The sequence below is a fragment of the Macrobrachium rosenbergii genome, chromosome 20 (genome assembly GCF_040412425.1).
Source record: "Macrobrachium rosenbergii isolate ZJJX-2024 chromosome 20, ASM4041242v1, whole genome shotgun sequence".
NCBI classification, from domain to species: Eukaryota; Metazoa; Arthropoda; class Malacostraca; order Decapoda; family Palaemonidae; genus Macrobrachium; species Macrobrachium rosenbergii.
The window spans coordinates 38,410,881-38,425,000 of NC_089760.1; the positions used below are offsets into that span (position 1 = coordinate 38,410,881).

Sequence of the window (14,120 nt, forward strand, 5' to 3'; positions counted from 1 at the left end):
GTGGCTATTTGGGACGGTTCGGCCATCTGCTATTATGGTTCTGTTCTCCGTTCAGTTTGCAAAGAACGAAGCTACTTTTTGGTTATATTTGATGCAGCATATTTCGACGGTTTTTACTCTCAGATTAGGGACACTGATATCCATAATCACCATAACTTTTGCCAATGACGATTTTGGAAAAATACCCTTCCCCCTCGAGGCTCGAACCCTTAAACATCAGAATACCAGTTCAGCCATCTCCACGAGCTCGAGGAAGACTTCGAGGACGACCTTTAGGACGACATCGAGGACGAGCTATGAGGACAACATCGAGGACGACTTCGAGGATGGGCTCGAGTACGACTTCGAGGTCGTTGACCTCGAGATCGACTTCGAGGTCGACTTCGAGGACGACTTCGAGATGAGGTCGAGGAAGACGTCGAGGACGACATCAAGGACGACCTCGAGGTTGACTTCGAGGACGACTTCGAGGTCGAGCTCGAGGATGGCTTCCAGGACGACTTCGAGCACGGCCTCGAGGTCGACTTCGAGGACGACTTCGAGGTCGACCTCGAGGTCGACTTCGAGGTCGTCTTCGAGGACGACCTTGAGGTCGACTTCGAGGACGACCTCGAGGTCGACTTCGAAGACGACCTCGTGGTCGACTTCGAGGACGACCCCCCACTCCTTGCTCTCTCTTGAATATTTCTAGCATCATATCTTGTGCCGATGCGTCGCCAGACGTGCATTGCTCTGGACTATCGATGTAAAGTAAGTTTCATCACTGAAGATTACATTTTTCCAGTCATCGATATCGTAAACATGTTGCAGAGCAAAGCCCAGACGAGTGTCACGATGCCATTCCTTTAACTCCTCTTTGACCGCCGGAACATGGCACCTGATCCCATGCTCCCTCAGTCGCTGTCTGGTTGTCTGTGGAGTGCACGAGAGATGCAATTCTTGTGTGATAGTTACTGAAGTTTTCAGGGGGTCGTCTATGGATGCTGCAATGATTTGTTCGTCTTGTTGTCGTGTTGTTATGCGTGGGCGTCCTCTCCTAGGTCTATTTGCCAATGTTCCCTCTTCCCGCCATCTTGATATCCACCTTTGGACTGTGCGAGTTGACACTCCAACGCTCACGGCAATATCTCGTGTTGGAACACCACGCTCCCACTCACCAATGATCCGACCTCTTTGAGTTATATGCTCAACAGAGTTGTCTTTGTTTGCCGCCGCCATCTCTACAAAAAAATGCCATATATAAGTATATATTATATAGACTAAAGAAGACAACAATATGGTGGAGATTGCCGTAATATAGATAATCGTGTTTACCAGCTAATAAAGTTACACAGAGGCTGCAAATCCCCAGCCGTCAAAACTACTCAGCTACTGGTTTTGGGATACGCATCGTCCATGGCTGTGTCGTAAACTCCTCGTCGGAAAACCAGGTCCCCACTTTCCTCAAAACTATTCAGAACGTAAACGATGATATAAGTAATGCTATAATGATACATATCTATGTCTTCATGGCGAATTGGAATAATTGATGTTAATTAACTGTTATCAATAAGGGTATTAATATCGCCACTTCAAATATGTTGATAACCGAATCTCGTCAAGCCCTACATTAACATCACCCCATTGCCCATTACCTTTAACCTCCTTATCATAATATCCTCCTACCCCCCACCCCGACGTGCTCGGTGCTTAAAAGAGATAATTAATATCGAAATAAAATACGATTACATTTCTTAAAAGAATAATTTTCTCTCTCTCTCTCTCTCTCTCTCTCTCTCTCTCTCTCTCTCTCTCTCTCTCTCTCTCTCTCCTTGAAATATATTTCAGTCATTATTGCACTTTTTTGTCTGAATTTGGTAATTTCCCTCCTCCTCTCATTCGAACCATCGTAACTTGCATTGGTAGTTGTAACTTCAGCTACCGTTCAGAGCAAGGACATGATCTCTCCCAGCAAGGTTTGGCGAGGCGACATCGGTTTCTTTGGTGGGTGTACTATGATAGCAGTTATGCATATTATGGATAGCTGTCCATCATTTCATGTTTAAATTTTTTCAAAGCTCCTGTATTACTGTAAGTTTAGCCCCGTAGCGGGGTAGTGGCGTCAGTGCACCTCATGCGGTGCACTGTAGGCATTACTTAAGGTTCCTTGTAGCGTGCCTTCGGCCACCTATAGCTGCAAACCCTTCGTTCCTTTTACTCTACCTCCTTTCACATTTTCTTTCTTCCATCTTACTTTCCACCCCCTCCTAACAGTTGATTCATAGTGCAACTGCTTTGAGGTTTTCCTCCTGTTAACCTTTCAGACCCTTAATGTCAATTTCCGTTTCAGCGTTGAATGACCTCTTAGGTCCCAGTGCTTGGCCTTTGGCTTAAATTCTATGTTCAATTCTGTAAGTTCAGTAGTGTCACATCCCAATCAGTAAGAAATTAAGGTGACCACCTGCTGAAATTAAATACGGCTTAACGAAAGCTATTCTAAATTTACCATCTCCGTTGCCATTTCCAACTCCTTTTATCGTATTAAAAATGACAGACTGGCAGCCAGTTTAGGCATAAAGTTGACAAACCATCTTTTTATACGTACTTCGACCTTGCATGCTCGATGTCTTATGCTTGGATGTTAACGGTGCAGTTATTGATTCTTGTTTCTTATTAGAATAAAAATAACAATGATATTCAGCGGAAAGTTTATCCTTGTATTTTGCATCGTGGTTTATTAATAATGAAAATAGTGGTAATATTTTTCTATGGATTTCGGGTCGTGTTTTATTAATAATGAAAACAACAAAAATATTTTTCTTTGGATTTCGGATCATGTTTTATTAATAATGAAAATAGTGGTAATATTTTTCTTTGGACATCGGATCGTGTTTTATAAATAAAAATAGCGGGCAATATTTTTCTTTGGACATCGGATCGTGTTTTATAAATAAAAATAGCTGCAATATTTTTCTTTGGATTTCGGTTCGTGTTTTATTAATAATGAAAACAGCAATAATATTTTTCTTTTGATTTCGGATCGTGTTTTATTAATAATGAAAACAGCAGCAATATTTTTCTTTTGATTTCGGACCATGTTTTATTAATAATGAAAACAGCAGCAATATTTTTCTTTTGATTTCGGATCGTTTTTTATTAATAATGAAAACAGCAGCAATATTTTTCTTTTGATTTCGGACCATGTTTTATTAATAATGAAAACAGCAGCAATATTTTTCTTTTGATTTCGGATCGTGTTTTATTAATAGTGAAAATAGCAGTAATATTTTTCTTTTGATTTCGGATCTTGTTTTATTAATAATGAAAATATCAGTAATATTTTTCTTTTAATTTCGGATCTTGTTTTATTAATAATGAAAATAGCAGTAATATTTTTCTTTTGATTTCGGATCGTGTTTTATTAATAATGAAAATAACAGTAATATTTTTTTTTTTATTTCTGATCGTGTTTTTCTTAATAATGAAAATAGCAATAATACTTTTCTTTTGATTTCGGATCGTGTTTTATTAATAATGAAAATAGTAGGAATATTTTTTTATTTTTATTTCGGATCGAGTTTTCATTAATAATGAAAATAGCAGTAATATTTTTCTTTTAATTTCGGATCGTGTTATATTAATGATGAAAATAGTAGGAATATTTTTCTTCTGATTTCGGATCATGTTTTATTAGTAATGAAAACAGCAGTAATATTTTTCTTTTGATTTTGGGTCGTGTTTTATTAATAGTGAAAATAGCAGTAATATTTTTCTTTTGATTTCGGATCGTGTTTTATTAATAATGAAAATAGTAGGAGTATTTTTTTTTATTTCGGATCGTGATTTTATTAATAATGAAAATAGCAGCAATTTTTTTTTCTTTTCATTTCGGATCTTGTTTTATTAATAATGAAAATAGCAGCAATATTTTTCTCTTGATTTCGGATCGTGGTTTATTAATAATGAAAGTAGCAGTAATATTTTTCTGTTGCTTTCAGCTCGTGTTTTATTAATAATAATGAAAAGAGCAACAAATTTTTTTTTTTTTATTTCGGATCGCGTTTTATTGATAAAAAAAATGAAAGTATCAGCAATATTTTTCTTTTGATTTCGGATCGTGGTTTATTAATAATAGAAATACAACAGTAATATTACAGAAATGCTTTTTTCTTTTTATCTGGAATCGAGTGGAATTTTTTTATATACATTTTTTTTTTCACCGAATACATAGCCGGGTGTCTCCCACTGACGTTCTTCTGACGTCAGAGTAACGTGGGTTAACCGCTTAAAGGCGTGTGGAGCGTGTATGCTGCATAGTCAGCCGATTTTTTTCTTATTTTTTTTTTTTTTTTTTTTTATATCCTCCCGGTATCACCATTTGTTTCACTCTCATGAAATACTGCACGACTGGGGTATTAAAGTCTTCAGATACAGCCGACTGGCTTTTTCATTTTGTTTATTTTATTTTTTATTTTTTTTTACACTATGCCTACAAATCTCCAGCAGCTTGCCTTCAACATCCTTTTATATACTTTTTCTCTTTTTTTTGTTTTTTACCTCTTCCTCTTCTCTCCCCCCATCCTCCTCTCTCCCTCCATCCTCCTCCTTACCCTCCTCTCTCCCTCCCTCCATCCTCCTCCTCCTCCTCCTCCTCCTCCTCCTCCCCCCTTTCCTTTCCCTTCCCCTTACCCTCCTCCTCATCATCCTCCTCCTCCTGGATCCTCTTCCTTCTTCCCTTACCCTCCTCCTCATCATCCTCCTCCTCCTGGATCCCTCTCTCTCTCTCTCTCTCTCTCTCTCTCTCTCTCTCTCTCTCTCTCTCTCTCTCTCTCTCTGTGCTCCATCCCCGCCAAGCGCTTCAATTGCACTGATGTGCGTTTTCTGTTTTAAGGGTTTATGCAATTAGCAGTAACATGCCTGTATTTTCAGGATCGTGCAAATGCTTTTGCGAGCCGCCGAGGAAAATGCAACGCGATGCCGCGCCCGTGAACCGAGCAATTTAGCGAAACATAGCGTTTGGTGCGTTTTGAATTTCTCATGGATATGTGTTCGATGCCGCCGTTAGGACGGGAACAGAGAAATGCCGGCACTGAAACAATAATACCCCCCGCAGGTTCTCTGTCTGCCTCCGCGTTACTTGGGATGAGACTAAGGGAGACAGAGAGAGAGAGAGAGAGAGAGAGAGAGAGAGAGAGAGAGTTTTGCAAGGATATTGCTTTGGTTTTGTAGATCTGTACGTCCATTCTTCACACGCAGTTTATATGTGTATGTTTATGTGTATATACGTACATATATATGTACAGTATGTATATATGTATACTCCACTGTTTCTCTTTCCTTCGTGGATTTTGTCTTCATTTATAAAATCATCACGTTCCATATTTTCGTGATTCAGTTGTACATACATACATACATACATATATATATATATATATATATATATATATATATATATATATATATATATATATATATATATATATTATACATATATATACAGTATGTATATATATATATATATATATATATATATATATATATATATATATATATATATTTATATATATATATATATATATATTGGTAATGTAAGTAAATATTGCTAATACTGCTTTTAATTTGGCTTGCGTTAGCATTATGCTATTATAGCCACGAAAGAAAAACATCAAAACTTAAATAGAGCCTCTTCCATTTCCTGATTAAGAACGTATTTCCAAGCAGTCAAATTTCTAACGTTATCGCAGGGCAAATATTTGATGCCGAGTTTTAAAATGCAAAAACTTTGATACGCTTTGTATTTATATTGTATTTACTTGGGCCCTGGCCTTCGGATTAGGTCTGAATGACGTTCTTTTCCTTGAAAAGGCTCGACCTTGGCCTGGCTCAAAATGAAAACAGAATGGCTGAAAGATAAGCAGTGTTCCCGAAAAATAACGAAATGAGGAACCAATAAGTATATGATGATTACTGATGAAAACTCGTTCACTGTTTCCAGGAGGCATTTTCCCGAGATGTAACCCAGTATCGGGACCTTTCCCGGAAAAAAGCGGGACGCCATATCTTAAAAACCAACCATAGAATTTTCTTGAAAATAATCTCGTGATGTTTCCCACACCCAAATTTTAATGCAGTGTTACCTAACTCAACCTAACCTAACCTAACCTAGGGGCATGGCAAAAAAAACCGGGGCTGGTGCAGTACTAGCATACATCGCAGGAAGTTGCTTCCGGGACTCGTTATAACCTCTGAGATGCTGGCAACAAACTTATTAATTTAGACTCCTACACGTTCCTGTTTTATAGCTTTTCATTCCAGTTATCCGCTCTCCAGTCATGTTTTATGACAATTTCAGATTTTATGAAATGTAGGTCAACTGCGGTTTATTTATTTTTGTAATTTCACAGTTATGGCCATTCCTGTGTATCTCAACACAGAGGTTCAGTTAGTCTTTTTAGATGTCATGATTACAACTACTTCCTAGCTTATACTATAAGGCTTGATTTTTAAACCTGAGTTATACCTCCAACCCCCAACACACACCGACTTTCCCAAGTATTCACTTCTGAACACCGCGTAATTTGGTAAAAGCCTCATATTGTGAAAGAAAGTATAGAGTATTTTACTCAGTAGGCATTTATCAATTTCCTTAGTGTTTTACTACCAACTTACCTTCTCAGGGTGTTTTATAATTCTTGCGAATATATTATTTTAGTAGCGAATTCGTTTTATTCTTGGGATGATGGCTGTTTACCTTTGATCTCATACAAACAGAGGAATTAACCTAATAAATATTTTCAATGTCGGCATTGCATCGTTGTTATTTTCAGCTCCGTGTATTAACAGTAAAGCCTCCTCTTGTGTAATAATCCCATTTACCTGCGATTACCTGTCAGTAGGCGGCACCTTATCATCATCATCATCTATGAATTGACGTGGCTGAACCACCTCTCATTTAAGACCAGATTGAAAAGAGCCCGGTAATCTTCGTTCCGTGGCCATTGCAAATAAGAGTTGAATGCTAGCGCACTTGACCCTGTCCTGTTATGTTATTGTAAATAACCAGCTGAATACGAACTTGACGTTTATGCAGCCTTGACCTTTGGGAGCCCTTTACAAGTGAACTTTCTGGTTTTGGGCTGGGTGTGATTTGACTTCTTTTTTTATTATTCTGTTCCAGTTAATTAAACTTTTGAGTCGATAGACATCTTGAAAAAGTTTTGGGAAAAGACATATCAAGAGGCATGGTATTTCAACTTAGTAATTATAGATGTGTTCACTTTATTTCGTTTACGGATCTTTGTGAGTTAGCTAAATTCTCTAGTATTTCCTTTTTAAATGTGCCCTTTTCAACTTGTTACCCTTTAGTGGTGTTATTACTGTGATATATATATATATATATATATATATATATATATATTTATATATATATATATATATATATATATATATATATATATATACATACATACATACATACATTATGTATATGTATGTATATATAGTATATATATACACACATACATACGTATATATGTGTGTGTTTGTGTGCGTGTGTTTATTTATATATGTGTGCCTGTGACCCTTGTAGACCAGCGTTTATGACACTCAACCCACTAGTGAGAGGATCCAGATTCGTTCATGGGCAAAAACAAATCGGCATGGATAAATCTGCAAGACCTACCGTGTCACTGATGACCAAAACAGCTGAATTAATTACCGGTAATTGTATTGTGATAGCAGCCTCGTTGACGACACTACTAACCTCTAATGGAACCACCGTCTGAAGAAAAGGCTTATAGAGGGACCACGTAACATTTTGGCTCGGTATATGCAAGTTTGTGCAAGGGGAGATAATAAAACTGGATGATGCTGTCTGTATAAAGCTGAAGGATTCCAAGTATTCTTGTTTCTTGTTTTTTGAGTTTAAGTGAATTGAGCTTCTGTTGTTTTATATAGGACTGTGATAGTTATCCCGCAACCGTATACATGTGTTAAAATGTGTGATGGTTCATTTAACACGTTAAAATAAAACCGACACGCATTGTTAAGAGAGATATCGACGATAAGAGTTACGTAATCAAACCAGAATGCTCGTTTTCTCTCTCTCTCTCTCTCTCTCTCTCTCTCTCTCTCTCTCTCTCTCTCTGAGTTCTTCATTAGAGGGTGGGTAGAGCTCTCGGCTAGCACGCTGTTGGCCCAGAGTTCGACTCTCCGACCGGCCAATGAAGAATTAGAGAAATTTATTTCTGGTGATAGAGATTCATTTCTCGTCATAATGTGGTTCGGATTCCACAATAAGCTGTAGGTCCCGTTGCTAGGTAACCAGTTGGTTCTTAGCCACGTCAGATAAACCTAATCTTTCGGGCCAGCCCTCTCTAGGAGAGCTGTTAATCAGCTCAGTGGTCTGGTTAAACTAAGATATACTTAACTCTCTCTCTCTCTCTCTCTCTCTCTCTCTCTCTCTCTCTCTCTCTCTCTCTCTCTCTCTCTCGCGGGAAACTGATATTTCGCCATATGGTCCAGTTCAGATATTCTTTTTTTTTTTTTTTTTTTTTTTTTTTACTGAATATTTTGGTGGTGTATTGGCACCTAATAATTGGCCAGCTGTCATTTGATGTTATCGTAATGACAACATTTGTTCTGTCGAAATTGGTTTGTCTTTCAAATTTCAGCGGAGTGTTTTACCGTTTCATCTTATGGAGTTTTTTTTTTTTTTTTTTTTTTGAAGACGTAGAGGTGTTTGATAAAAGATGACCATACTTTATTTTTGTGCTGTTATTTCGTAACTTTGAAATATTTTAGTTAATAATGCGGTATTTCCGCCATTGGAATATGGGGGAATTTTTTTTTTATTATTATGGTTGTAACTCAATCATCGCCATCACCAGTATAGTCCTAAATTGTTATCATTATTCTATGCATTTTTATTTTTTCTGTTCGTGATCTCTTTCTTGCAACTGTCTTTTTTGCTGTTGACCTGCAATGATAAACCCACAACAGATTTTGTATTTAGCTTGTGAGAGCAGTTTTTCTTACATGCCTGCAGATTTTCAAAGACATTATCATTTAATTTTTTTTTCACTCTAAATCCTCTTTACTTATTCAGCCATGCAGTCAGTTTCAGACTTGTCGCTGTCACTTGGTCAGTCTGCCAACTTTTTTTTTTGTCTTTCCAAGGTTTTGATTAATTCCTGAGGGAAGGCTGAGCCTTGTTTCTGGTGCATGAATCTTGAATTTGTATGTTTTTTTTATACCGTTTTCCAAAATTCTAGTCAGTGAAATTCCTGTTCTAAAATGTTTTCGTGCCATGGATCTGTCGTTTTGTGTCAAGAGATTGTGTCTACGTTGGTCAAGAGCTCTGGTATATCAGTGCCTTTTCTTTTCTAATGCTGACTGGCTTTCTTGAGCAGCTCTTCATGAAGTGGGTAGAAAGAAATGTGATATACATGTTCTCGCTAACAAAAAATCACAAAATCGTAATTAAATTTTATATTAAAAATCTACAGTTTCTTTTCTAATTGTGATCAGTGTCTTTGAGTAGGGCTAAAGGGAGTGTGCAGAAAGAAACATGATATACTTGTTCTCGCTTAAAAGATTCGCAACGTCGTGATTAAATTGTATATTAAAAACCTGCAGTTATATCAGTAAATTGTATTATTTCCGAAAGTTCAAAACAAAGACTATCGATCACCTGAAAGGTGTTCCTCCGCAGTATTTTCGTTAACACTGTGGTTTTTGTTTTTATATGCAATACCTGTTCTCGCTGTTCTTCATTTGATGTGCTGATATTTGCCAGATTAAATCTATGTGTATATGGCAATATGACGTCGGACGCTGCATTTACGGTAATATTTTTTTTAAAGAGAGATTTACACTGCTTCGGCAAATAAGAGTTGGTCAAATCTTTGCTTACTTAGGATGGTTAACTAGAAATGGCACCATTCCCTTTAAGATTCATAAAACACTTGGTACCAGAAAGACTGCTCCCTCTATGAATTCCATTTCCTCTGATAATATCAGATTTTCATCACTCGTGAGAAATTATTGAAACAGTAGATATGAAAACTGAAAAGAGTTTGTTTCCATTATTCAAAGTTATCCGTATAAAATTCAGGAATATTTTCAAGAGTATTTATAGAGGGAAACATGCTTATTATCTTAGAAAGTAGGAAGTGGGCAAGAGGGCAGCCTGTCATGTTAGAGTCATCCCCATATACGAGCTCGTATTCAAAATCGTCCGCCCTCATAAACTGACTTCCTAAGATATACGGTTACACTGGATTTTCATTGTTGGGTCTTCTCCAGTAACCCTCTCGAAGGGGAAGCAGTGGTTTATCTCATAATCGTCACTTGTCAGAGTTACAATATTTTTTTTTTTTATGTTAAAGATGTTGAGTGGTTAAGTGATGTTGGGTAGATAAGAAAGGAATGGAATAATTTTCCATTATTTATAGTCTTAGAAAAAATATTTGCTTATATGTTAGTGTCGTATTTCCTTTTTTATGCTTTTAATATTATAGCAGTTTTTGTCTGTTTTCGCCGATAGGCTTTACGGTCATCCCATAATTTCCAGGAAAAACCAGTCGATTGGTATAAACATTCTTAAGAAAATCATTGCTGACATTCGACATTTTTAACTACATAAAGGAACGAAATTATTCACTCTTATGGCGTTCTAGATAAGACACTTTGATAGTTGGAAGGTGGGAACAAAAGCACAAATTAAGGAAAAGAGAAGGTCTACCAGAAGCAAGCGCTTTCGGAAGAAGTATATGTCCACAAAGGGATTTTGTGAAAACATCGCCAATGTACCTAGTGAGGGTTTCTCTTTCAGTTCCATAAATAACTTGTGAGCTTTTGAATTCAGATGGGGTTAATAACAGCATAGAAAATGACATGTGGTACTAGCATCCAAAAACGCGAGTATATGCATGGTTTTCGGTAAGATGTATGACTCCAACTGATAACCGAGACAAGGCTCAGTAACCTCTGATTTTCATTGATGTTTTGTCTATTAGCAAGCTTTTGACTCTTCACAAATTATTGCGTGCAGTTTCTACCGTAGACTGGAAATGCAGGATGAGACATTGGTTCATCACTTTGAATCAAACCATTGGAAATGCAAAGGTTTTCTACCTTCCAAGGGTTCAAGCAAGAGGCATCTTCAGGCAGCATGGTGGCCTGTGTAGTAAATCTTAATAGACTGTATGGAAAAGTGGCATAACTTTAAAAATGGGTACGAAGCATCATAATTGTAAAGTTGAAAAACCAGTCTTGATGGAAAAACAGGAAAGTTACGAGGGTCATGCTGATATTCCAAAGAATTGCCAACAGGCCACAAAGGGCATTTGGCAGGGGCTGAAACAGTCAGCAGTAGTTTTAAGTTGCTGCGTCATGCCTCTTACTAACCCGGCATTTATTTCCTACTCTCAAATCCCAAGTATGTGGTTTCTGTTTTAGGAGCATTACTAAAGTTTTCCAGGCCAGGCTGTGGAGGGGTTTTTGAAATCCAAGAAGCAACCCTCTGCCATGATGAGATATCATTACTAGAACTTTAGTGGACCAAGTGCATTGAGTTTGGGAGGGACTATGTTGAAAAGTAATGTGAGAACTGCCTCCTCCTTTGGTAGTTTTTGGGTGATGCTGAGAACTTTCTGAATGTTCTTCGTATGATATATATATATATATATATATATATATATATATATATATATATATATATTTATATATATATATATATATATATATATATATATATATATATATATATATATATATATTTATGTGTGTGTGTGTATACACTTACATACATACACACACATATATACAGTATATGCGTGTGTTTACAGATATAAATGTAGACGCACATATGTGTATCCGTATGTATACATACAATGTATAACACATTTCGACTAATATTTCTCCAGTTTGCTCGTATTCAGCGGACACATTTCCCTTGTAACGGTTCCCTTTGTGACAAATGAGCCTTATTTATACTTTTACCTCAAGACTCAGCGCTTTATTATTCAAGATATCATATGGCATCACATGGTTTCCTTAATAAAAGACAAGAATAGAATGGATAGCTGAAGACATTCTCTCTCTCTCTCTCTCTCTCTCTCTCTCTCTCTCTCTCTCTCTCTCATGAAATATGAGGAAAGAGTTTCTCTCTCTCACTCATGAAATCTTAGGAAAGAGCCTCTCTCTCTCATTCAAATGAAATATGAGGAAAGAGCTTCTCTCTCATTCATGAAATTTTAGGAAAGAGCCTCTCTCTCTCTCATGAAATGGGGAAAGAGCTTCTCTCACTCACTCTCATGAAATTTTAGGAAAGATCTCTCTCTCTCTCTCTCTCTCTCTCTCTCTCTCTCTCTCTCTCTCTCTCTCTCTCATATGAAATATGAGGAAAGAGCTCTCTTAAGTTTCTTTACCCTCATTTATCATGTTTTTCTAACATCTTATCCCGTTTCCTTTGAAGCTCACATCACTTCCCGTATCTGAAAGCAGCAGCGGAAAAATGGCCTTTAAAGTATTTTGAATTTTTTTACATAAAACTAAAGATAAAAGTTTTGGTCGAAATGCAAAACCGTTTAAACGGCGAGTCATTTTTGTCGTTCTTTTCAGACTGTTTTGTTACTTTATTCCTGTCAGGGAATCTTGATAGGATGCATTTTTCATAAAATAAATTTAATTAGTAATATGCAATTGAAATTCTCTCTCTCTCTCTCTCTCTCTCTCTCTCTCTCTCTCTCTCTCTCTCTCTCTCTCTCTCTAATGGTTTCAGTAACCTGCTGTAATGCTTTAAATAAAGAATTTCTGCTGTAAGAAATACGCTGTTTCATCCATCGAAATATGAACATTGGACAGTTATTGACTAATACTGATGTGCAGGAAAAGCGAATTATTAGAGGAATTGAGAAAACTCAGTATAAAATCAACTCGCAAAATGCAGCCATTTTATTCAGTAAAACTTGCCTCAACGAGCGTTTTCTTCTTTCGTGTTATTATTATTATTATTATTATTATTATTATTATTATTATTATTATTATTATTATTATTAATATTAGGAACTGGCAATATGGGATAGACCTCTGATTGATATGTCACTTATCCTTTGTATGAATGTCATAGTCTGCGTTTCAAGGTCACAGATTTTCTTTTTTGCTGTAAGTTATTGATTTTTCTGTATTTCTTTCGGGCATATCTTTCGTAATTTGTTTGAAAGCTAAATAACTGCTAACATGGAATGGTCGTATACTTAAGCGTACAGGACTTCTGTAAAGGTCCCAAAGAAAAGAAGGCTTGTTATTATTTTATTATATATTAGTAATGCCAAAGTATTTGGTAGTGAAGTTCGGATGATAAATCTTGTAAGATATATATATATATATATATATATATATATATATATATATATATATATATATATATATATATATATATATATATATATATATATATATATATATATATATGTATACATATATTGTTTTTATGTATATATATATATACATATATATATGTATATATATGTGTGTATACACACATACATATATAATTTATGTATAATATATATGTATATATATGTATATTATAGAAAAGCATCATGAAGATGAGGTTAAACTAAAAAGAAAAAAAAAATTATTTCAGGAATGTTTACTATGCGAAAATCTGTATGGAATGTTAGTGTTTGAATTAGAAAAATTTCAGCGAATGTTTGTGACACCAACGCTATTGTCTTCAATACACAAATAAGAATAAATACAAATACGCAAGTAAACAAAAAACAGAGAGAGAGAAAGTTCCTGTTCAAGTAAAACACTGATCGAGAGAGAGAGAGAGAGAGAGAGAGAGAGAGAGAGAGATGCAAGAAGTGAATCGATTACGGAGTGAAAAGAAATTTTTTAAAGCAGATTTGCGACAACAATATGGATGCATTTTTAGGATGCATGACGTTGCTTCTGCTGATGACGATGATGATGATGATGATGATGATGATCCTTGCTTGTTGGGGGATACACCTTTAAGTCTTTTCAAAGGTTTCATGTAGCCATTGCCTGCTGCGGGGGGTCGGAGCGGGGACGGGGGGGGGGCGGCTGTGGTTGGGGAGTTGTTTAGGAAGGGAGATGAGACTGAGGAC

General features: G+C 36.3%; 1 protein-coding gene across 1 annotated transcript; it reads right to left on the bottom strand.

Annotated features, from left to right (window-relative positions):
* Window positions 1–693: 693 nt before the first annotated feature.
* LOC136848967 (uncharacterized) lies at window positions 694–1,218 on the bottom strand. The gene has a single exon (XM_067121776.1). It carries the CDS (start codon window positions 1,216–1,218, stop codon window positions 694–696), a length of 525 nt encoding a protein of 174 aa, XP_066977877.1.
* Window positions 1,219–14,120: the final 12,902 nt, after the last annotated feature.